The sequence below is a fragment of the Phocoena phocoena genome, chromosome 4, assembly GCF_963924675.1.
Source record: "Phocoena phocoena chromosome 4, mPhoPho1.1, whole genome shotgun sequence".
Taxonomy (NCBI): Eukaryota; Metazoa; Chordata; class Mammalia; order Artiodactyla; family Phocoenidae; genus Phocoena; species Phocoena phocoena.
This window is the reverse complement of record NC_089222.1, coordinates 76,180,721-76,205,318: the sequence shown is the minus strand read 5'-3', so window position 1 is coordinate 76,205,318 and position 24,598 is coordinate 76,180,721. Positions and strand designations below refer to the sequence as shown.

The 24,598-nt window shown below is 45.7% G+C and overlaps 1 protein-coding gene across 2 annotated transcripts in view; it reads left to right on the top strand.

Moving 5' to 3' along the window:
* KALRN (kalirin RhoGEF kinase) overlaps positions 1-24,598 on the top strand; it is a 640,054-nt gene that overhangs the window by 492,734 nt on the left and 122,722 nt on the right. For both annotated transcript variants that reach the window (XM_065877078.1, XM_065877079.1), the window contains exon 34: positions 18,174-18,420. In XM_065877078.1, the coding sequence (XP_065733150.1) occupies positions 18,174-18,420 (247 nt within the window). The remainder of the gene's footprint in view (positions 1-18,173; positions 18,421-24,598) is intronic.

Sequence of the window (24,598 nt, the reverse complement as noted above, 5' to 3'; positions counted from 1 at the left end):
GGAAATTACAAATGCAAGGAAAATGTTCTTAAAACCACAGCTCTCCACCAGCAGGAAACAGTGTCATAAAGCAGACAGCAGGATATCTTCAAAAGGGCCCTGCCTTGAGTAGGAGGCCAGCGAGAAGCCCACGAAGGCCCTGGGCTCCTGTGATCTGTAATCCTAGCGGCCTCTCCCAGCTCTGTGTCCTCTGCGGCGTGGATTTGAAAGCCATCCTCCCACAGTGACATCGCTTCCATATATCAATGCGTTAGGTAGGAGCATGGACTTAGAGCCTTGTGTATCCTCCTAGAGCGATGCAATCATTAATCCAGCAAAGTTTAGTGAAAAGTGTACTGAGCCTAAATTTGAAAACCTGAGTCTGGTCTTGGCCCTGCGACCAACTAGTCTGAGATCCTCAGTTTTTCCATGTATGAGTTAAAAGGGTTGAAGAATCTCTGATTTAACTCATTTACTTACTAATGCACTCATTCAAGCAACAAATGTTTATTGAGTATCCACTGTCTTCCAGACACTATCTTCCTTAGATAAGTCCCTTTCTCTTTGGGGGATTTATTTTTCTCAATTGTAAAATGGGAGGATTGGATCAGGTGAACCCCCAGATTCCTTTCACCTCTAATAGGCCATGAATCCACATAACAGTTCCATCATCATCTCAGCCCACATTTCGTTGTTTTGGCTAAAAGGTTATCACGTAAGTCTTGGGTGAACGCTTTGCTAAAATCAAAAACCATTTTGTGGTTCAGGCATTTCTCAATCTGTCTACCTATTAATTCATTTTTTTTTAAAGGGAATGAAGGAATTCATTTTATTTTGTGTATATCAAAGGTGTATCACTTTAAGAGAAACAGAAAATAAAGAGAATGAAAGGAAAATTGGGAAAACAACAAATGGGAATCAGAATACTCACTGAATGCTTGTTGAGGCAAACTTTTGAGTCTTTAAAGTCTGAAAATGCTTTTAGTATACCCTTGTCTTGCTGATGGTTTGGGCATAGAATTCTAGGTCAGAAATAATTCTCACTCAGAATTTTGAGGAAATTGCTCCATTTTCTTTTATGTTTAATGTTGCTGCAATCTGCTGTCATTATGATTCTTGATTTGTTGGGTTTTACCTGACTTTTTTTTCTTCCTCTCAGAAAGCTTTTAGAACGCCCTTTTTACTGCCATTACCTTCCAGTGCTGTACTTTAGAGTGGGTCTTTTTTAAATTGATTACAGCAAGCACTTAGAACATTGTATCAATTTAGCAATTCATGCCTTTCAGTCCTGGGAGTTTTTCTTTACAATTTATTCTTTTCCATTCTATCTAAAGCTTGTTAGATTGATTCTCTACTTTTCTTATATTTTCCCTTATTTCCCTCTATTGGTGTTCTTATTCTGCTTTCTGGAAAATCTGACTAGATCTCCAACCCGTGTGTGAAATGTTTCCTTTCAACCATATTTTTAGTTTCTAAGAGCTCTTGCTCATCCTGTAAGTTTTCCCCTTTCTGTAGCAGCTTGTTCTTTTTTCATGGATAGAATATCCTCTCTTATCTCTGTGAGGATATTATAGTGTTGTTGAAGTTTTATTGTCCTGCCTGCATTTTGTTCCCTCCGACTTCCCGGTCCTCTTTGTTTGCCTAGTTTGGTCTCTGTCAGAGAGACTTTTCTGAAAAGTCTGGTGATCCTTGCTGAATCTTAAGGCACCAAGAAAGCTGACCAGATATTCTTTGTAATGGAAGGAGCTTGGTGACTGGAAGGCTTCACTGTTGGTCATCTGGCAGAGCACTCCAGCTTTGGGGGGAGGGATCTCCAACTGTCAGTATTTGAGTTTCTGTACATCTTTTTGGTTTCTCCCATGAAAGAGCCTCAAATCTGCCTAAAATGTTTATATTTGACTGCCAGTATCCTGGGAGCCAAGAGGGACACGAATGTGGTCATCTCCTAGTCTTAGTCTGTATGTAGATGTTCAGTGGATTTCAGTTTTTCAGGAAAGTGTACATTGGGTAGAAGGGAGACTAGGTCTGCTCCCTTTCCAGACTTTCCAGACTTTCAATCCATCTTCCCTCTTTAGTCCCACCTGTACTCCTACCCTCCATGCTGCCTGGTGTTTCACTTCCTGAGGCTTCCTGAGGATCGTCATGCAGGGCTAATTGGAGGGAACTGGCATCTCACTGTCTCCATCATACCGAGTCAGATGCCACTCTGGCCGTTATGTTCTGTTATTTTAAAAAAATGTTGACTTCTCTTATCTACTATTACCTCCCATTTCTTTGTGCTTCTGGATTTATAACTTCTCCCCTTATGTTGTTTTTGTCAGCTTTAGGAATTAGTGGAGATATGGCCAAATAATTAAAGGGCAAGATAATTTTTTTGAAAAGGGTCCCAGAACATAAACTGTGGGGTTGGAAGACAGTGACAGGAATAGGTGGGTAGCCAATGAGAGAGACCTCTCAGGCGTTGTAACTAGACATCTCAGCTACGTTTATTCACTCGTGCATTCAAGAGGTATTTATTGATCAGCTCCCGTGTACCAGGCATCCCTCTAGACTCAGGAGATGCAACCGTAAGCAAGACAGAGAATGCTCCTGGATCTTGCACCCCTTCCTGAATCTTACATTCTGATGTGTGATGTAACAACCAATAAGTTAACGAACAGGACAACGCAGTAATGATAGGCGCTCAAGAAAATTAAATAGGGCTGTGTGTTAAAGAGTAAATGTAGAAACTGCTCCATTCGTAGAAAGCAAGGGGCCCTGAAGTCCAATCTCCTCATCTTAAGAACGAGGAAATTCAGCTGAAAATCAGGGAAGGGATTTTCCCAATGTCACACTAGCACCAAGGCCTCCCGAATCCTGCCCCTGCATGCTTCCCACTGTTAATTACTGTGCAGTTCATGAGACTGATACTGACAACAGGCCCCGTCTGTGTCCCTCTGTGGTTCTGCCCTCCATCTCAGCACCATGGGAAACAACTAAACCAAACAGCTCCTCAGCTGCAGCCCCAGCTCCAGCGAACGAAGATAAAGCAACTCATCAGCTGCAGACTCATTTGGACCTGGCGGTTCCGTGGGCTGTGGACGTGCACGTTGACGATGGCCCAGAGCTCCACAGCACATTGGGTAGAAGGGGGACTAGGTCTGCTCCCTTTCTAGACTTTCCAGACTTTCAATCCATCTTCCCTCTTTAGTCCCACCTGTACTCCTACCCTCCATGCCGCCTGGTGTTTCACTTCCTGAGGCCCAGACATGACTTCCTCAATGCCCAGACATGACTTCACACCTCTGTCTCAAAATTTTAACTCAAGATAAAAACAGAGCACTAAACTCCAGTAAAGGGACTTGGTTTCAGGAGAGGTCATCTGGTTTTCACAGGAGTACAGAGACAAAGGTTTACAGGGACACATTTTGAAGCCCTGCACTGAGGCATCAGCAGCAACTTTCCACTTTCCCAAAGCTCATGTGGTGGTCCTGGAGCAAAACTGGGAACTATCCATCCATCCATGATCCCTTTTTTCCCTGAAAAGTATTCTACCTCCTTGGAATATTTGTTTTGTTTTGTTTTTCTCCCGTTACGCTGTTAACTTGTCTTACAGGTTGTTATTGTTGTTTTTGTTACTTTCATTATAAAGTAACTTCTGGGTAGGAAATATTGGGTAATACTGGAAATTAGAAAGGAGGGGAAAATTACAGAGAGTTCCCCATCCAACAAAGCCAATCTTTTTTTTTAATTTATTTTTTTAACATCTTTATTGGAGTATAATTGCTTCACAATGGTACATTAGTTTCTGCTCTATAACAAAGTGACTCAGCTATACATATACATATATCCCCATATCTCCTCCCTCCCACCTCCCTATCCCATTCCTCTAGGTGGTCACAAAGCACTGAGCTGATCTCCCTGTGCTATATGGCTGCTTCCCACTAGCTATCTATCTTACGTTCAGTAGTATATATAAGTCCTTGCCACTCTCTCACTTCATCCCAGCTCACCCTTTCCCCTCCCCATGTCCTCAAGTCCATTCTCTACATCTGGGTCTTTATTCCTGTCTTGCCCCTAGGTTCTTCATACCCATTTCTCTTTTCGTTTAGATTCCATATATGTGTTAGCATACAGTATTTGTTTTTCTCTTTCTGACTTACTTCACTCTGTATGACAGATTCTAGGTCCATCCACCTCACTACAAATAACTCAGTTTCGTTTCTTTTTATGGCCGAGTAATATTCTATTGTATATATGTGCCACATCTTCTTTATCCATTCATCTGTCAATGGACACTTAGGTTGCTTCCATGTCCTGGCTCTTGTAAATAGCGCTGCAATGAACATTGTGGTGTATGACTCTTTTTGAATTATGGTTTTCTCAGGGTATATGCCCAATAAGTGGGATTGCTGGGTCATATGGTAGTTCTATTTTTAGTTTTTTAAGGAACCTGCATATTGTTCTCCATAGTGGCTGTATCAATTTACGTTCCCACCAACAGTGCAAGAGGGTTCCCTTTTCTCCACACCCTCTCCAGCATTTATTGTTTGTAGATTTTTTGAAGATGGCCATTCTGACTGGTGTGAGATGATACCTCATTGTAGTTTTGATTTGCATTTCTCTAATGATTAGTGATGTTGAGCATTCTTTCATGTGTTTGTTGGCAATCTATATCTTCTTTGGAGAAATGTCTATTTAGGTCTTCTGCCCATTTTTGGATTGGGTTGTTTGTTTTTTTGATATTGAGCTCCATGAGCGGCTTGTAAATTTTGGAGATTAATCCTTTGTCAGTTGATTCGTTTGCAAATATTTTTTCCCATTCTGAGGGTTGTCTTTTCATCTTGTTTATGGTTTCCTTTGCTGTGCAAAAGCTTTTAAGTTTCATTAGGTCCCATTTGTTTATTTTTGTTTTTATTTCCATTTCTCTAGGAGGTAGGTCAAAAAGGATCTTGCTGTGATTTATATCATTCAGTGTTCTGAATATATTTTCCTCTAAGAGTTTTATAGTGTCTGGCCTTACATTTAGGTCTTTAATCCATTTGAGTTTATTTTAGTGTATGGTGTTAAGGTATGTTCTAATTTCATTCTTTTACATGTAGCTGTCCGATTTTCCCAGCACCACTTCTTGAAGAGGCTGTCTTTTCTCCATTGTATATCCTTGCCTCCTTTGTCATAGATTAGTTGACCATAGGTGCATAGGTTTATCTCTGGACTTTCTATCCTGTTCCATTGATCTATATTTCTGTTTTTGTGCCAGTACCATATTGTCTTGATTACTGTAGCTTTGTAGTATAGTCCGAAGTCAGGGAGTCTGATTCCTCCAGCTCTGTTTTTTTCCCTCAGGACTGCTTTGGCTATTTGGGGTCTTTTGTGTCTCCATAGAAATTTTAAGACTTTTTGTTCTAGTTATGTAAAAATTGCCACTGGTAATTTGATAGGGATTGCATTGAATCTGTAGATTGCTTTGGGTACTATAGTCATTTTCACAATACTGATTCTTCCAATCCAAGAACATGGTATATCTCTCCATCTGTTGGTATCATCTTTAATTTCTTTCATCAGTGTCCTATAGTTTTCTGCATACAGATCTTTTGTCTCCTTAGGTAGGTTTATTTCTAGGTATTTTACTCTTTTTGTTGCAATGGTAAATGGGAGTGTTTCCTTAATTTCTGTTTCAGATTTTTCATCATTAGTGTATACGAATGCCAGAGATTTCTGTGCATTAATTTTGTATCCTGCTACTTTACCAAATTCATTGATTAGCTCTAGTAGTTTTCCGGTGGCATCTTTAGGATTCTCTATGTATAATATCATGTCATCTGCAAACAGTGACAGCTTTACTTCTTCTTTTCCGACTTGGTTTCCTTTTATTTCTTTTTCTTCTCTGATTGCTGTGGCTAAAACTTCCAAAACTATGTTCCCTCTATGCCCACTTTCTGGAGAGTTTTTATCATAAGTGGATGTTGAATTTTGTCAAAAGCTTTTTCTGCATCTATTGAGATGATCATATGGTTTTTATCCTTCAATTTGTTAATATGGTGTATCACCTTGATTTATTTGCATATATTGAAGAATCCTTGCATTCCTGCGATAAACCCCACTTGATCATGGTGTATGATCCTTTTAATATGCTGTTGGATTCTGTTTGCCAGTATTTTGTTGAGGATTTTTGCACCTATGTTCATCAGTGATATTGGTCTGTAGTTTTCTTTCTTTGTGACGTCTTTATCTGGTTTTGGTATCAGGGTGATGGTGGCCTCGTAGAATGAGTTTGGGAGTGTTCCTCCCTCTACTATATTTTGGAAGAGTTTGAGAAGGCTAGGTGTTAACTCTTCTCTAAATGTTTGATAGAATTCTCCTGTGAAGCCATCTGGTCCTGAGCTTTTGTTTGTTGGAAGATTTTTAATCACAGTCTCAATTTCAGTGCTTGTGATTGGTCTGTTTATATTTTCTATTTCTTCCTGGTTCAGTCTCAGAAGGTTGTGCTTTTCTAAGAATTTGTCCATTTCTTCCAGCTTGTCCATTTTATTGGCGTATAGTTGCTTGTCGTAATCTCTCATGATCCTTTGTATTTCTGCAGTGTCAGTGTTACTTCTCCTTTTTCATTTCTAATTCTATTGATTAGAGTCTTCTCCCTATTCTTCTTGATGAGTCTGGCTAATGGTTTATCTGTTTTATTTATCTTCTCAAAGAACCAGCTTTTAGTTTTATTGACCTTTGCTATCGTTTCCTTCACTTCTTTTTCATTTATTTCTGATCTGATCTTTATGATTTCTTTCCTTCTGCTAACTTTGGGGGGTTTTTGTTCTTCTTTCTCTAATTGCTTTAGGTGTAAGGTTAGGTTGTTTATTTGAGATGTTTCTTATTTCTTGAGGTAGGATTGTATTGCTATAAACTTCCCTCTTAGAACTGCTTTTGCTGCATCCCATAGGTTTTGGGTCATCGTGTTTTCATTGTCATTTGTTTCTAAGTATTTTTTGATTTCTTCCGTGATCGCTTGGTTATTTAGTAGTATATTGTTTAGCCTCCATGTGTTTGTATTTTTTACAGTTTTTTTTCTGGTAATTGATATCTAGTCTCATAGTGTTGTGGTTGGAAAAGATACTTGATATGATTTCAGTTTTCTTAAATTTACCAAGGCTTGATTTGTGACCCAGGATATGATCTATCCTGGAGAATGTTCCATGAGCACTTGAGAAGAAAGTGTATTCTGTTGTTTTTGGATGGAATGTCCTATAAATATCAATTAAGTCCATCTTGTTTAATATATCATTTAAAGCTTGTGTTTCCTTATTTATTTTCATTTTATATGATCTGTCCATTGGTGAAAGTGGGGTGTTAAAGTCCCCTACTATGATTGTGTTACTGTAGATTTCCCCTTTCATGGCTGTTAGCATTTGCCTTATGTACTGAGGTGCTCCTATGTTGGTTGCATAAATATTTACAATTGAAATATCTTCTTCTTGGATTGATCCCTTGATCATTATGTAGTGTCCTTCTTTGTCTCTTGTAATAGTCTTTATTTTAAAGTCTATTTTGTCTGATATGAGAATTGCTACTCCAGTTTTCTTTTAATTTCCATTTGCATGGAATATCTTTTTCCATCCCCTCACTTTCAGTCTGTATGTGTCCCTAGGTCTGAAGTGGGTCTCTTGTAGACAGCATATATATGGGTCTTGTTTTTATATCCATTCAGCCAGTCTATGTCTTTTGGTTGGAGCATTTAATCCATTTACATTTAAGGTAATTATCAATATGTATGTTCCTATTACCATTTTCTTAATTGTTTTGGGTTTTTTATTGTAGGTCTTTTCCTTCTTTTATGTTTCCTGCCTAGAGAAGTTCCTTTAGCATTTCTTGTAAAGCTGGTTTGGTGGTTCTGAATTCTCTTAGCTTTTGCTTGTCTGTAAATGTTTTAATTTCTCCATCGATTGTGAATGAGATCCTTGCTGGGTAGAGTTATCTTGGTTGTAGGTTTTTCCCTTTCATCACTTTAAATATGTCCTGCCACTCCCTTCTGACTTGCAGAGTTTCTTCTGGAAGATCAGCTGTTAACCTTATGGGGATTCCCTTGTATGTTATTTGTTGTTTTTCCCTTGCTGCTTTTAGTACTTTTTCTTTTATTTAATTTTTGATAGTTTGATTAATATGTGTCTCGGTGTGTTTCTCCTTGGATTTATCCTGTATGGGACTCTGAGCTTCCTGGAGTTGATTAACTGTTTCCTTTCCCATGTTAGGGAAGTTTTCAGCTATAATCTCTTCAAATATTTTCTCAGTCCCTTTCTTTTTCTCTTCTTCTTCTGGGACCCCTATAATTCGAATGTTGGTGCGTTTCATGTTGTCCCAGAGGTCTCTGAGACTGTCCTCAGTTCTTTTCATTCTTTTTTCTTTATTCTGCTCTGCAGTAGTTATTTCCACTATTTTATCTTCCAGGTCACTTATCTGTTCTTCCGCCTCAGTTATTCTGCTATTGATTCCTTCTAGAGAATTTTTAGTTTCACTTATTGTGTTGTTCATCACTGTTTGTTTGCTCTTTAGTTCTTCTAGGTCCTTGTTAAATGTTTCTTGTATTTTCTCCATTCTATTTCCAAGATTTTGGATCATTTTTACTATCATTGCTCTGAATTCTTTTTCAAGTAGACTACCTATTTCCTCTTCATTTGTTTGGTCTGGTGGGTTTTTACCTTGCTCCTTCATCTGCTGTGTGTTTGTCTTCTCATTTTGCTTAAGTTACTGTGTTTGGGGTCTCCTTTTTGCAGGCTGCAGGCTAGTAGTTCCTGTTGTTTTTGGTGTCTGTCCCCAGTGGCTAAGGTTGGTTCAGTGGGTTGTGTAGGCTTCCTGGTGGAGGGGACTAGTGCCTGTGCTCTGGTGGATGAGGCTGGATCTTGTCTTTCTGGTGGGCAGGACCACGTCTGGTGGTGTGTTTTGAGGTGTCTGTGACTTTTTTTATGATTTTAGGCAGCCTCTCTGCTAATGGGTGGGGTTGCTTTCCTGTCTTGCTAGTTGTTTGGCAGAAGGTGTCCAGCACTGTAGCTTGCTGGTTGTCGAGTGGAGCTGGGTATTAGCGTTGAGATGGAGATCTCTGGGAGAACTTTCACTGTTTGATATTATGTGGATCCAGGAGGTCTCTGGTGGACCAGTGTCCTGAACTTGGCTCTCACACCTCAGAGGCACAGGCCTAACACCCAGCCAGAGCACCAGGACCCTGTCAGCCACATGGCTCAGAAGAAAAGGGAGAAAGAAAGAAAAAAAGAAAGAAAGAAAGAGAGAGAGAGAGAGAGAGAGAGAGAGAGAGGGGGGGGGGGGAGGGAGAGGGAGGGAGGGAGGGAAGGAGGGAGGGAGGGAGGGAGGAAGGAAGGAAGAAAGGAAGGAAGAAAATAAAGTTATTAAAATAAAAAATAAGTATTAAAAATAAAAAAGAGAAAGAAAGAAGAGAGCAACCAAACCAAAAACACAAAAAAGAAAACAAAACAAAAAACAAAAATACAGACAGACAGAACCCTAGGACAAATGGTAAAAAAAAGCTATACAGACAAAATCTCACAGAGAAGCATACACATACACACTCACAAAAAGAGAAAAAGGAAAAATACATACATATCATTGCTCCCAAAGTCCACCTCCTCAATTTGGGATGGTTCGTTGTCTATTCAGGTATTCCACAGATGCGGGGTACATCAGGTTAACTGTGGAGATTTAATCCGCTGCTTCTGAGGCTGCTGAGAGAAATTTCCCTTTCTCTTCTTTGTTCGCACAGCTCCCGGGGTTCAGCTTTGGATTTGGCCCTGCCTCTGCGTGTAGGTCGCTGGAGGGCATCTGTTCTTCACTCATACAGGACGGGGTTAAAGGAGCAGCTGATTCGGGGGCTCTGGCTCACTCAGGCCAGGGGGAGGGAGGGGTACGGATGTGGGGGGAGCCTGCGGCGGCAGAGCCCAGCATGACATTGCACCAGCCTGAGGCATGCCATGCATTCTCCCGTGGAAGTTGTCCCTGGATCACGGGACCCTGGCAGAGGCGGGCTGCACAGGCTCCTGGCAGGACAGGTGTGGATAGTGACCTGTGCTTGCACACAGGCTTCTTGGTGGCGGCAGCAGCAGCCTTAGTGTCTCATGCCCGTCTCTGGGGTCCGCACTGATAGCCGCGGCTCGCGCCCGTCTCTGGAGCTCGTTTAGGCAGTGCTCTGAATCCCCTCTCCTTGCGCACCCCGAAACAATGGACTCTTGCCTCTTCGGCAGGTCCAGACTTTTTCCTGGCCTCCCTCCCAGCTAGCTGTGGCGCACTAACCCCTTCAGGCTGTGTTCACACGGCCAACCCCAGTCCTCTCCCTGGGATCTGACCCCCGAAGCCCAAGCCTCAGCTCCCAGCCCTGCCCGCCCCAGCAGGTGAGCAGACAAGCCTCTCGGGCTAGTGAGTGCCGGTCAGCACCGTTCATCTGTGCGGGCATCTCTCCACTTTGCCCTCTGCACCCTGTGGCTGCGGTCTCCTCCACGGCCCCAAAGCTTCCGCCACCCGCAGTCTCCACCCGCGAAGGGGCTTCCTAGTGTGTGGAAACCTTTCCTCCTTCACAGCTCCCTCCCAGAGGTGCAGGTCCCGTCCCTATCCTTTTGTCTCTGTTTTTTCTTTTTTCTTTTGCCCTACCCAGATACGTGGGGAGTTTCTTGCCTCTTGGGAAGTCTGAGGTCTTCTGCCAGCGTCCAGTAGGTGTTCTGTAGGAGTTGTTCCACATGTAGATGTATTTCTGATGTATTTGTGGGGAGGAGGGTGATCTCCACATCTTACTCTTCCGCCATCTTGAAGGTCCCAACCAAAACTTAACATTTTGATGAATTTCCTTCTCATTAGTTTCCTACGACTAGCGTTGTTAAGTTGTTGATGTTCTTTACATAGTCGTATAAGCACCTTTCCTCCCGTCCTTTTTTCTTTTTTACTTTGTATGTGATCAGCAATTTGTAAGCTATTACAAAGCTGCACGATTAAGCATTCACCTAGTGGATGTATCATAATAACGTAACCATTTCCTTCCTGTTAGATTTTTATATTCTAGTTTTAGGGGCTTTTCAATGTTGTAGTTGTGAAGTTTTTCTCATTAAAAAATGCTGTTATGAACATCTTCGTGCTTAAAGCCATATGCGTACTGCAGCCTGCTACCCATATACTGCTTCTCATCATTTTACTTGGAAGGGAGTCATAAACACACTCTGCTTTGAGGCGTTTTGTGGAAAGGGACATTACTTAATGAAATGAGATTAATCTCTGATGGTGGGATTCCAGGTATTGGCAGCAGGCACAGGGGGTGTTGGGGGAGACAATGACAGTTTTGAACAGGAGTTAGCAGGCCTTCTTTGTGTCCTTTCAACCGCAGCAAGTAGACACCTTCCAACCTCACATTTTTCCGGGCCAGCCCTGGCCTCCTGCGTTGCCATTCACATGTAGACGTTAGTTCACAGAACTCTATGCCTGGCACTGCCTAAGCGTCGCGGAAGAATTAGATGTGGGAGTCGGAGCCCAGGCAGCCAGGAGAGGAAGTCTGACTTACCTGACGGGCACTCCTGAGCGTGATTCCCTATCTGTTGGAGCATCAGATCCTAGTGCTTGGCGAGGCTGTGTCAGGAGCTGATGATCACAGGTAGCAGTAGAGTCAGGTGGCAGGTACTGTGCCCAGTTAGATTCATGGGAAAGGAGAGCTTCTTCAGATGGAAGGTTCATGGAAAGCAGTGCAGAATGAACAGGAAGTGGTGAATCCTCATTTTCCGTAAAGGGGTCTGGGGTCCCACCATTCCCTTATTTTTAATAGGAAAAGCACGTGCTGACTTGGGGAACGCTTAAAGGTGTCCGTGTCACCTTCCCTAGACAGATAGGGTCAGTTCTTCTAGTTGGCCAGGGTTAGGGCAAGACTCCATTAAGATTTTTGAAAGGGGAAAAAAAGATTCATTTACATAATAATTTATGACATAATTAATACATATATACATCTGGTACAGTCTGTTTCCAGGCAAATGTACCATCAAATTTTTTCCATTTCTTCTCTACTCCTAACTTTCCCTTCAAATTTAAATAATTAATTAATACCTCTGGAATTTATTTTTAAACATTTAGAGAGCTAACTCTGCTCAAGGCACTGTCCTAAGTGCTTTAAAAGTATTTTAAAGTATTATCTCATTTGATACTGTAAAGGTGTTATCTCATTTAATCCTCATAGCAACCTATGAACTAGGTACTGTGATTTATCCCCATGCTACAGATGAGCAAACTGAGACCAAGAGGTTAAATAACTTGCCCCTGGTCACACAGCTGGCGGGGGGCTCCAGAGTATGTGCCTTACCACTAGGCTGTACTGCCTTGGGAGAATCAGGTTACCAGAGCACACAGAAGCTGAGGGCCTGGAATGACAAGAGTGGGGAGGGGTACAGTCCTGTGTTTCTGAATGTCACTGGAAACCCCGCAGGGAGTGATCACGTTCTTCCTCTGTACCACGGGGAAGCTCACAGGGGTGATCTAGCTCACACTGTTTATACAAGAAGGAGGTTCAGTTAATCTCCAAATAGTAACCGAGCAAAAATGGACCTACGTGAAAGCAACAGTTTCTGGCGAATATGAGCAAGAACCAGGGGTGGTTATGAAGTCTCCTCTGGCGTATAGCACTGTGCACGCTGGAAAGAGGGCCACACGGCTGTCACTGAGGAGTGGGAGGAACTTGAGGGACAGGTGCTCCTTAAGCTGCCCTCTGGGAAGCCTCGCAGTGGGTGGAGGACGATGTCACCCAGGGACTGGGCAAGAGTGGAACAGGCTCCACCAAGAAAGGCTGGACCCAGAAAGGAGGGAGACTGGGAAAGGAAGCGAAAGAATCAGATGATGACTCAGGGGCAATGGGAGGAGATCCAAGTGGCAATTAGCATCAAAGAGGTCAGCAGGCCTCACCCAAAGACTCATGCCAAGGCCAGACTGGGACTCACTGGGGGCTGGGCGGTCACTGTGAAGGGAGAAAGATGGGAGATTACAAGAAACTGGGGTACAATCAGAGAAGACTCCAACATACCTGACCCCGTGCTGAGTCTGTGCTATAAGGTCAAGGCTCCCAACATTCCTCTAGCAGGAATAAGTTTGGTCTTAGAATCTGGAATAGGATCAATGTTTGGAAGTTAAGTATCCATCCAAAACCACGATGCGGCCTCGGAGTTTTGAACAGGGCATGATAGCCCTTCCTGGTGCCCGAGTCACCTCTGACCTCCGTGGTGGTGAGAGATGGGGCTAAGGACACCCATCAAATGGGAATGTTGTTCATTGAGAGCGTAACCAACGAGCTTATAGAAAAGACCCAACGTACATCGTGAAAAGACAGAAAATAGGCTACTGAGGGGTCATCTTAGAGAAAGCAGCGACTCTGCTAATGGAGAGAAAAGTCAAGTGCTTACATTTCAGTCGGTAAAAAGGGTCTACACCACAAGGCTTGCTCTTCTCTTGAGAAATAGAGAGAGGACCTGATCGTAGTAGCTTTGTCTTCTTTGAGGACGAACGTAACTCATCTCAGTGGAGAGCAGGGCATCTGAAGTGCCGGGAAAGTCAGGAAGTTGCCTGATGACAGATCTACGTGGAGTCATTTCAGAGTGAAGCCTGCAGGTGAAGAAGGGTGAGGCCGAGATAACACAGGATTTGCGGACAGATGGCTGGCAGCAGGGTGGAGAGCAGGTAGTTAAAGCAGGGAAGAGGGGCCAGGAGTACTGAGGAAGTTATGACAGTGGTCGAAGTTTAGAGCCATGAAATGGGAGGATGGGGCAAGGGGAGGGGAGGAAAGATGCATCAGAGAGGTAGGAGTGGAGGCTGGTTAGGGGAAAGCAGGAGGAAGCAGCTATTCAAGCAATTAACACGTCTTTAAGTCAGTATGTGGGAGGGATAGCCATTGCCAGACAGAGAGAGAAAGTGTTAAGATGGAGGGGCTTCCGTGCTGCCTCAGCTGTGAAAGGCTCTACAGGGAGGGGTCCAGTGGCCAAAAGACAGGCCCAGCAGGGAGGCAAAGAGGGTAAATGGGCAGTGGTTTTCCAGCTCCATCCATGTCTCCGTGGTTAGTCAACAGGGGAACAGCTGAGAGACAGGTAATATACGGCAGCTTTTTTCGTTGGGAAAGCACAAAAGGGGTCACATCTCTGCCAAGGGAGTGTTGAAAATGAAGCCAGATGTGAAAAATAATCCGCAGGCCTAAAAGGGAAAATTAGAAAATGAATATGCCGAGAAACATACAATTAAAACGTAAAGATTTGCAAAGGAGGACATGAAAACAGTTCTTAAATGGCTATGGAGAAGAAAAGAATTCGGTGAAAGCAAGAAATGTTCTTTGCAGCATTTTCTACAACAGGCTGTTTGGATAAACCTATTTAAATTCCTGGGACCAGAGATTTAGCTCAGGGAGGGAGGTGGGAACTTCTGAAGGTGGCACTCACTACAAAGGCCATGAGAAGCCGTGAGGGTGGGGACACACCCACTGGTCCTTTGAAAATGGGAAGAGGAAGGAGAGAAAATAATGGTCCTGGGGCTCTGTGAGACACACGCCAGAATCGGACAGAAGGAAGAAAGAAACACGTGTACTTTTCTATGCAACTGCTAGTTCAGGATTTGTGAGGGATTTGGGTTTATTGGTTAATGAGGGGCACATTCTGTGTAATTAACGTTCAGTAGGTGGTGGGACGCATCGCAGTTCAGAAGACGTAAAGCGCGAAGTCTGAATGAATTACTTTGAGGATTGCTAGGAAAAGCCTCAAGTGTGCCAAGATTCCTCAAAGATCTCTTGGCCCCTCTGCCCTTGACCCGTCCCCTAGCAGCAGGGACTCTTAGAACTTCCCAGTACTGTTTCTATTGTGGGCTCTCTGAAGCAGTGTTTCTCAAGTGTGAAGCCCAAGTCCCCCATGTACCCTAAAACTTCCCCGTTGCTCTGGGGAGAGGATAAGGGATTGTTCGGGGGGCAGCCATGCCTGACCATTGCCTCATCCATTTCTCCTAATCCCCTCGACTGCCACTCTTTGGAATTCCCTTATTGCCACTGGGTGGGGACCCCGAGTAGTAATCTCTATGACCAAGCCCATGAGGTGAGGAACCAGGACATCCACCCTTTATTTGACTCATAATGGGTTTGGCTGTATCTAGAGCTTGAGCACCACAGAAATGCCCATCCGTCACCTTCCACTTCCTCCTGTGTCTCTGGATGGGGCAGCCTGACAGCAGCACCTCGTGGTGTTTCCAGGCTTCTCTCCAGGACCTGGATCTTTGAATTGTACAAGCACACAGCCTGGCTCTATGCTCTCCTACCCCAACCAACCCTGGCCCCCTACCTGCCCATGGCTGGGTCTGGCTGTACCTTGCCCCAGGGGGCGGGGAACCTTGTGTCTGGGAACCCGCCGAGCTCTTTGCAGCCAGAACCTCAGGCCCTCTCTGCTTTGCCTCCGCAGTCTGCGGAGGGCCACATCCGGCCCTGAAAAGGCTGCAGGTTACATCTCGGGCCCTGTGCACCTTTGGCCCCGGGAAAGAACCTGAGTACCTGAGGGTGGCACAGAGGAGACCTCCACGGAGGCATAACAGCTCAGCAACAGAGCTTCTCAGAGTTAAGGAAATTTCGTGGTCATCTAGCCTAGCACCCTACAGATTCGTTCATTCGTAGAAAACAGAATCAACTTAGTGGGATGCCACCAGCAATTGAGAAAAAAGTTAAACAGAATATCAGAGTGCAATTTGTGTTTCAGTGATACAGTTTTTCATATGTAGTGTAGACGCATCAAGAATTGCAATCCAGGGCTTCCCTGGTGGCGCAGTGGTTAAGAATCCGCCTGCCAATGCAGGGGACACGGGTTCGAGCCCTGGCCCGGGAAGATCCCACATGCCACGGAGCAAATAAGCCCCTGCGCCACAACTACTGAGTCTGCACTCTAGAGCCAAAAAAAACCCCACAACTTCTGAAGCCCACGCGCCAAGAGCCTGTGCTCCGCAACAAGAGAAGCCATCTCAATGAGAAGCCCGCGTACTACAACGAAGAGTAGCCCCCATTTGCCGCAACTAGAGAAAGCCCACGCACAGCAACGAAGACCCAACACAGCCAAAAAAAAGAACAGAATTGCAATCCAAAAAGCTTAAGAGACCTGATGGAGGTCTCCTAAAGCAAACTGAGAGGCTCAGTAGCTCAAGCCACTGATGTCTTCTTCTCTCCACATGGCTCCCACCCTCTCCAACCACAAACATACCTGAAAATATGTAATTTGCCCTGTGGTGTGTGGTTTAAGGAACATGGGATTTGTAGTCGAGGTCTGGGTTCAAGCCTTGCTGGGTGACTGTGGGAAACCATCTAGCAGTGTTTCTCAAACAGTATCCCAAGGACCCCCCTTTTCAGAATCGTGAGTTTCAGGGGGAGGGGAGGTTCCTTGTTAAAAATATGCATTTCTGGACCCTAACCCAGGCCTCCTGAATCATAATCTGTAATTGGGGGCCGGGGCAAGGGAGGGCCCAGCTAGAGTGTCTGCATTTTCAATAACCTCCCATTGAGTGCGATTGTTATGAACACTCAATGTTCCAACCACTGATCTGGACATTTCTGAGCTTAAATTTCTTGATACGAGAGGTAGAGATGGAGCGGATAATGTATGTGAAGGTACTTTACACACTGTAAAAGCACCCTTCAGACTTGAGGTAGTCCCATCCCATGACACCCTTCTCTAAATGACACTTCAGGGAAGATAGCACCAGGAGAGTGGGGTAGTGGGGTCTGTGCACTTAATGGGACCAGGAAAGTTAAACGGAAAAAAAAATGAACCAGAACCATGTTTATTTCTTCTTCTGTGTCCTTCCATCTCCCACCTTCTGTCCTAAAGTTTCTCTTCTTGATGTAAGCCCAACGGCAGTACCGTGCCCATCCGTAGAAATGTGTTTAGAGTGGGCTCCGTGCTTTATGGTCGGTGATGATACATATTGCAGCCGTCAGTCTGACGCGTCATGTTAACCTTTTCAAGCCCCCTGTAACATTCAGCTTCCTTTAATAGAAAATTCTCACAGTCCCGAATGCGGAGCTTGTTGATTCCCTACTCACTGTCCTTACTTACACTGTGCTTGATATTCAGCAGAAGCCTCCCTGAACACGAGTCAAATAACTACCCAGCATATCTGGACTAGTGCATTACTGTGGCTGCTGCTGCAGACAGCGCAGGCCCTGAGGGCTTAGATCAGAGATGTGCAGACTGAAAGCGAGTTACTGGAGGTGGTAGGGGGCTTTCCCCCAAACCTTAGGAACAGGCTGCCAATCCAGGCCCCTGGGCCTCCCTTTCTTCCCCTTCCCTCCTTGTCACCCTGCCCCTAAGTGCAGCAGCTCTTCCAAGAGGGAGGCTTTATGCTGAGTTCTGGAAGACAAATGAATAACTAATGGTTTCTCGTGGTAAGAGTGAAAGCCTGAGTGTTCAGCTAGTAGAGGGTGTTCCTATCTCGGGGTCTCTCTGCCCAGTTTTATCGACTCTGCCCCAGGAGCAGTGCCAGGCCTGGAGGGAGGACAAGCTGGAGCACTAAGGACGGTTCCTAAGGAAGATGTGCCCCTTCGTCCCTGCCCATCTTCCCACTCTTCCTCCTGGTCCCCGGTGGCTGAACCAGTGTAAAACAATTCTATTCCCCTTCCAGATAAACAGTCTTCTTCTTCTGCCTTTGAGTTGAGGGCTCATTCTTTTTTATGTCACTAGTGCCTCCTGTTTATGCTGATGGCTCCAGCTTGGGGTAGGGATGGGGAGGGTTGCAGGGGTGAGAAGGAAGGGAGGTCTTCTCTTCCATTATTCCCAATATATGCAGGGAGGCGTGGGGCACGGGGCGGAGCCCTTGGAAGAAGTAAAGGGACTACTGGGGAAGGGGTTGGAGGACACAGTTAGCTGGAAGCTTGGTAAAGGAATAATGAAAAGAACTCCACTGGAACAAGAAGGAATTAGAAGCAAAGCCCCATTCTGGGCAGGCTCTAGACTGTTGCCGCAGGGAGAACAGCTGAGTAATTGAATGGCACTGTGCTAATTTCTTGTTTTTTTCTTGTTTCCTTTTCTGTTCCCAACTCCCTTTCCCATCTTCTGCCTTCTCTGCACCCTGAATCCCATCTTTTCTATTTTCCTTCCCCCTCTCCTCTGTTCTCATGCATACTTTGCACCTTCCCCCTTCATCTCCTCCCCCCACGCCTTCATGTTTTACTCTACCCCCACCCCACCCCCAAGCTCTCTGGCGGCTGTGAGCTGACTGTGGTCCTCCAGGACTTCAACGCAGGCCACAGCAGCGAGCTGAGCATCCAGGTGGGACAGACAGTGGAACTGCTGGAGCGGCCGAGCGAACGGCCGGGCTGGTGTCTGGTCCGCACCACAGAACGGAGTCCCCCACAGGAGGGCCTGGTCCCCAGCAGCGCCCTGTGCATCTCCCACTCCCGAAGCAGCGTGGAGATGGACTGCTTCTTCCCCTTGGTGAAAGGTAGGGGCGGGGGTGGGGTGGGGTGGGGAGGGATGTGGACCAGAGGGTGCTGGGGACGTGGCCTGCTTGTTAGAAGAGCATCATAGCACTCACTTGTCTCAGGAACCCGTTCTGACCTTGTGGGATTTCTCTGGGACCCACTTGTGAAGAAAGTGGGTTGCGAGCTTAAAGGGAAAGAGCTATGAAATGGCCATGTGACTTTGGAAAAGTCATTTAACCTTTCTGAGTCAGTTTCATCTTAAAAATGAAGGTTGACTTAGATGACCCCTAAGGTCTCTTCTAACTCTCCCATTGTATCACCCAACCTCCAGAAAAGTCCTCTTCTACCCATGGCCCAAAGCCTAGACTCCTCCTTTCTCCTCTGACCCCCGCCCCTTCCACAGCTACTGCAGGCTCCCCGGCCCCCTCACCCCTACCCAGATGCTCATGTTTCACAAAGAACCGAGCAAACTGCAAGGGAACGCACGGCACAACCGCGTCAGGTTTGACCTTCCCCTCAGCCCTGCCAGGGCCTGAGACACTCATTTATGTGCCTTTGACAGATTACTGGAGCCTTGGCTTCTGTTTTATGTAAGCTCTGTGTTCCTTCCACATGCTTGTTTATTCGCTTTTTCTCAAGTCGGGCAGACTGAACCACTGAAAACAGTGAATCTCCAGTGTGAGGGGTGTCTCTGGACTGGCAGGATCAGCATCCCCTGGGAACTTTTAGAAATGCCAATTCTCAGAACCCACTCCAGACATTCTGGGCCAGAAACGCAGGGGGCGGGGGTGGCGGCGGGGTGGGGGGGGGTGGCTGCGGTCTGTGTCTTAACAAGTCCCCAGGGAATTCTGATGCACTCGAGTACGACAGCCACTGACTTCAGAAGTCCAGGCTGGCAGCGGCCTTGAAGTCACTTGTTTTACATGGAAGAAACAGGCCCAGAGAGGGACAGACCCAGAGTTCTCTTAGTTCTGAGCTTCTTTTTGTCACTGGTCAGATAACCTGCATCAGGGTTTCCATGCAGACCTGCGCTAGGTGTTTATGGGCTGGGAAGAGGGAGGGACCTGGTTCTGTTGGGAGGAAGCGACAAGGGTCGCCACGGAGACCTGTTGATGCTATGGACTAATTACCTTGTGAAATGTTTTCCTTGCTGGAATTCCATCGGGTCCATCTCAAAAGCCTGACCTCCTCCTCTCCTCCACGAGGTGGCTCTAGCAGGTTGCATCACTGGTGCTGCCTGCCTCTGGTGCTGCAAGGGCCTCGCGGGGGGCGGGGCGGGGGTTCCATCAGGAGAATGGCAACTAAAACCTGATTCTCCTCCCTCCACACGCACCTGTGCTCCCCTCTATCGGCTCAGCCGCCACCCGCTTCTCCGCCTTTTCTCTGTGGTGGGAAGTTGTGTGGCATCTGTAATTGTAGGTGCAGCTCTCAGCCCTCTGAAGTAGCCCCTAGAGAAACTCGCGGGACCAGGCAAGGAAAAGCAGGGGGTCTCGGGAGTACGGTTCTGTTTGAAGTCTGACCGTGGGGAAAACGTGGGCACAAAGAGGTTAGAATTGAGCACCTGAAATGAAATAAGATATACAAAACACTTAGAGCAGTGCCTGACACTCAGTACATCCTAGGTGTCATGACAAGTTACAGTTTTTATATCACTTCCATAGATTATTCAGCAAAATGACTAAAAACTCCCATCTCCAGAGACAAAAGCGAGGACAGCGATTTATTTGCTGGGAAAAGCTAACTGGTCACTCATGTCCAAGTGTGGGGTGGTCCGTCAGGAAGGGCTTGGCTACGAGGGGAGACCAGAAGCTTCTTGCCCTAGGTCTGGCCTCCCTGGTGTCTGGCTGGGTGCATCCCTCCCTGGCCTGGCTCAGCTGGGGACGTGGGGGCATTCAGGGTAAGTCGTGCAGAGGGAGGCGAGTTAGCAGAGAGTTCATTGAAAATGGAGCTGAGGATGCGGGGTGCAAGCTAGAGGTCAGAGAAAACACAGGGAGTGTGTCACAGAACTTTCCAGCTGCCTCAGACGCCATCATGGCTTCTTACAAGCACGAGGAGGGGACTTGGAGAACCACTAGAGCGGGGCTCTCAGCCCTGGCCACCTAGCATCCCCTGGAAGCTTTACCACATGACAAGGCTCAGACCCCACCTACAACAAGTGGGGTCAGAATTTCCGGAGTGAGCCAGAGTTGTTTAAATGCTCCTCAGGTGAATCCAAGGGACAGCAGGGTTGAGAACCACTGCACTGGCCAGTTTCCTCTCTTGTAGGGGCACCTTCGGGCACAGGAAAGCAAGGTGACTTCCCCAAAGTCACAGGGGTAGTTGGTGGCAGAGCTGGAGGAGACCCAGGGCTCCCGCCTCCTTGCCCTGCACCACACACGCTGCCTGCTGGGCTTCCTGGAGGCCGGAGGCCCTTTCTCCAGTATTTCCCTCCTGTGCTTTCTCAGGAGACAGTGGTTGCTTGTTTCCTCTTGATATGTCTGTGGCAGCACTCTTGGTGGAACTGTGTGACAAAGTAGAGCAGCCTGCCTTTCCTCTTATTTTAATGCCCCCCTGACATCGTAGAGCTTCTCCCCGGGGTTGGGCCCTGTGGACCTAGTCATTCCCTTCCTAATCCCCTCTCACCTTCTCAGCAGTAAGTGGCGAGGGCAGCACCTCCCAAGGGACAAAGATTTTGTAGCGGTGGTATCAATTCTGGGTGCATCTTAGAACCACCTGGAGGAGACTCAAAATTACTGATGCCTCACACACCACCCCAGACCAATTAATTCAGAGCCTCCAAGGGCCTGGGCATCAGTATTTTTTATGTTCCTTGGTAATTCTAATGGGCTGAGAGTCACGGCTTTAGGGGTTTGCCACCCCCGAAGTGTCAGGCTTAGGAGGGACTTAAAGATCCATTGGTGGGGGCAATATGCAGTTATATAAAGAACTCCTACAGTTCAACAACAAAAAAACAATTAGATTTTAAAATGGACGAAGGACCTGAATACACATTTCTCCAAAGAAGGTATACAAATGGCCAATAAGCCCATGAAAAGATGGGCAACATCACTGATCATGAGGGAACTGCAGGTCAGTATGGCAATGAGAAACCACTTAATACCCATCAGGAAGGCTATTTTTTTTTCACAAACCATAGAAAATAACAGGTGTTAGTGAGGATATAAAGAAATTGGAACCCTTGTGCCCTGCTGGTGGAAAAGTAAAATGGTGAATTGCTATGGAAAACAGTATGGGGTTCCTCAAAAAATTAACCATAGAATTACCATATGATCCAGCAATTCCACTGCTGGGTGTATACCCCAAAGAATTGAAAGCAGGGACTCAGAGAGGTATTGTTTGTACACCCACGTTCATAGCAAAGGTAGAAGCAACCCAAGTGTCCAAGGGATGCATGGGTAAACAAAATGTGGTATATACATATAATGGAATATTATATAGTCTTAAAAAGGAAGGAAAATCTGACACATGCTACAACATGGATGAACTTTGAAGATATTATGCTAGGTGAAATAAGCCAGACACAAGAGGACAAATAGTGTATGATTCCACTATGTGAGGTAACTACAGCAGTCAAATTCATAGAAAGTGGAATAGTGGTTGCCAGGGGCTGGGGGAAGGGAAGGAATGTGGAGTTAGTGTTTAACGGGTACAGATTTTCAGTTTTGCAAGACGAAAAAAGTTTTGGAGATGGATGATGGTGATGGTAATACAACATTGTGAATGTACTTAATGCCACTGAACTGTACCCTTAAAAATGTTTTTTTTAAAAAAGCATTGGTCCTGGGTACTTCTGCCCCAGGTTCCAAAAAACAGTCTAGGTTCTTCTCCACCCAGCTCTATAGGATACCTGTGTTCCTTTCCTTTTCCTGTACAGTTTTTGCCCTGGCTCCAGCCGAGCACCTGGAGAAGCTATAAGGAAATGCCTGTTTGCTTAGCCAAACTAAACCAGGGCCAGGTGAGCCCTGGGGCAGATGTCCTGGAGGAGAGGGCCAGTGCCCATGGTGACCCCGGCTTGTTTACAGGGAGTTCTGTCTTATGGGGGCTCCTGTCATCACCTAGACGGCCTTAGGAACAGCTTACCCAGGCTGGGGAAGGTGTGAAGGTACGGAGCAGTGGAGAACAATGGGCTCTGGAGGCATGTACCGCCAACAGCCTGAAGATGCTAGGCAAGTCTGTGATGCTGTGGACTTATATTAAGTGTGACGTCAACTCGTAAAAATACCTGACGTTTATGGAGTCTTACTACGGGCCAGGTTCTGCGTTCATGCTTTAATGTTTTCCTCATTTTACAGACAAGGAAACCAGGTCTTAGAAAGATCAGGTAACTTGCCCATAGCTTACTAGTGGTAGATCTAGATTTGAACTCAGGTCTGTCCATTCCCCAAGGTCTCTCTTCACAATGCTCTATGACCTCCCAAGTCTGAAGGCGTTTGAGACAGCTACTTTAGTTTGTTATCCTTCACTCTGACTCTACTCCCTTGGATTTAACCAGTCTAGCTGGGTGAAGGTTGAGAGAGCGTGAGCCCCGTACACACGGAAGCACATACTGCCTTCCCACTCTCTCTCTCCCCTCTGACCTCCTGTGCTCCCTTCCCTACGGGCAGTAGCGGCAGACAGATTTCATCCTGTGTGTGCTTTGCCCGCTAGAAAAAGCCTGGTGTCCCTGGCTGGAGCGGACAATGGCCCCGAGCAGCACTCTGGCTAGCAGGCTGAATGGGGTCCAGCTCTGCTAGGGGCCAGCCAACCACTGGAGCTGGTCCAGCCTGTCCAGCAGATTCACTGCAGGATGGGAACCCCCTGCACTTTCTGCTTCCAGGGGCCAGAATGTGCCTTTCCTATCTGCTCTGCTGTCGAATGCAGACACTTACAGGCTCCTCCTGTCTACCGACTCTGGGGGGTCTACTACAAGTCTCTCTTGCTTTTCAGTGTAATTCTGCATTAGGAGCAACTAGTCAACAACTAAACTCTCACGGTTTTCGTTTACTCCGTAATGCCACCCATGGGGCTGTACCACGGGAAGCTGAGAAAACAAATTGAAGGATGAATAGTCCCCAAACATTGCCTTTCAAGAATGAAGTGACGTGTTAAAACTACAGCTTGCTGGTCTCCACTCCTACTCCATTTGCAGAGGACCACATCTGTAATTGACCAGCTGTGAGGCAGCCACTTTGAAATCCAGGACTCACCCCCCCACCCCATAGGACAAAATTATATGTGAAAGTGTGATGGATGAGGATGGGAATAAGTTTCCATGCTAGCCTACAAAATTTTATTTAAGAGTAACATAACTGAATATAGTATGTTTGCAATGAAAAATAGTGGTAAGGTTGTTTTTAAAAGTCACTATTGAATAAGAATAACTAAACCCAAAAATTAATACATTTGAATGAGAAATGTAATTAACTTGAGGGCTGACACTTCTTGAAGAAAAGTGTGTTTTAAGATAGATGGAGATGTATTTGTAGAGACTCTAAAAGGAGCTCCTAGTCATTTTTCAGAATTATAACAGGTTAGAATTTAAAATTTTTCTTTTTATAATTGAGTAGAAGTGGTCCTTGATTAGATTTCATTTTACTTCAGAACATTGAATTTTATGGGCTCTTAGAATCGTAGAATTGAAAAGCACCCTGAAAGTCTTCTGGTTCACTCTCTCCCCTAATATAGGACCCCCTCTTAAAATGTCTCTGTTGGGGGCTTCCTTGGTGGCGCAGTGGTTGAGAGTCCACCTGCCAATGCAAGGGACACAGGTTCGTGCCCTGGTCTGCGAAGATCCCACATGCCGCGGAGCGGCTGGGCCCGTAAGCCATAGCCGCTGAGCCTGCGCGTCCGGAGCCTGTGCTCCGCAGTGAGAGAGGCCACAACGGTGAGAGGTCCGCGTACCGCAAAAAAAAAAAAAGTCTCTGTTGGGTGGTCAGCCAAGCATTACTTGAGCACTCCCAGGGATGGGGAGCTCATTACTTATAGAGGAAGCCTGTTGTATTTTGGTACAATTCTAATGGTTGGAAAATTCCTCTTACTCAGTGCTGAAATCCAGGTCCTTTCTGTTCATTCTCCTCCTATGCCCTCCTCCCCAGCCCCCCACTTGAAACCCACCAGCCCTAATTCTCATTCTCCAGCCCCTTCTGATCTTCATCTAGAACAAAGTAATTTGATTTGCATCTAAAATGATAGACCCTTCTTTCCTTGGGGAGAATTTCA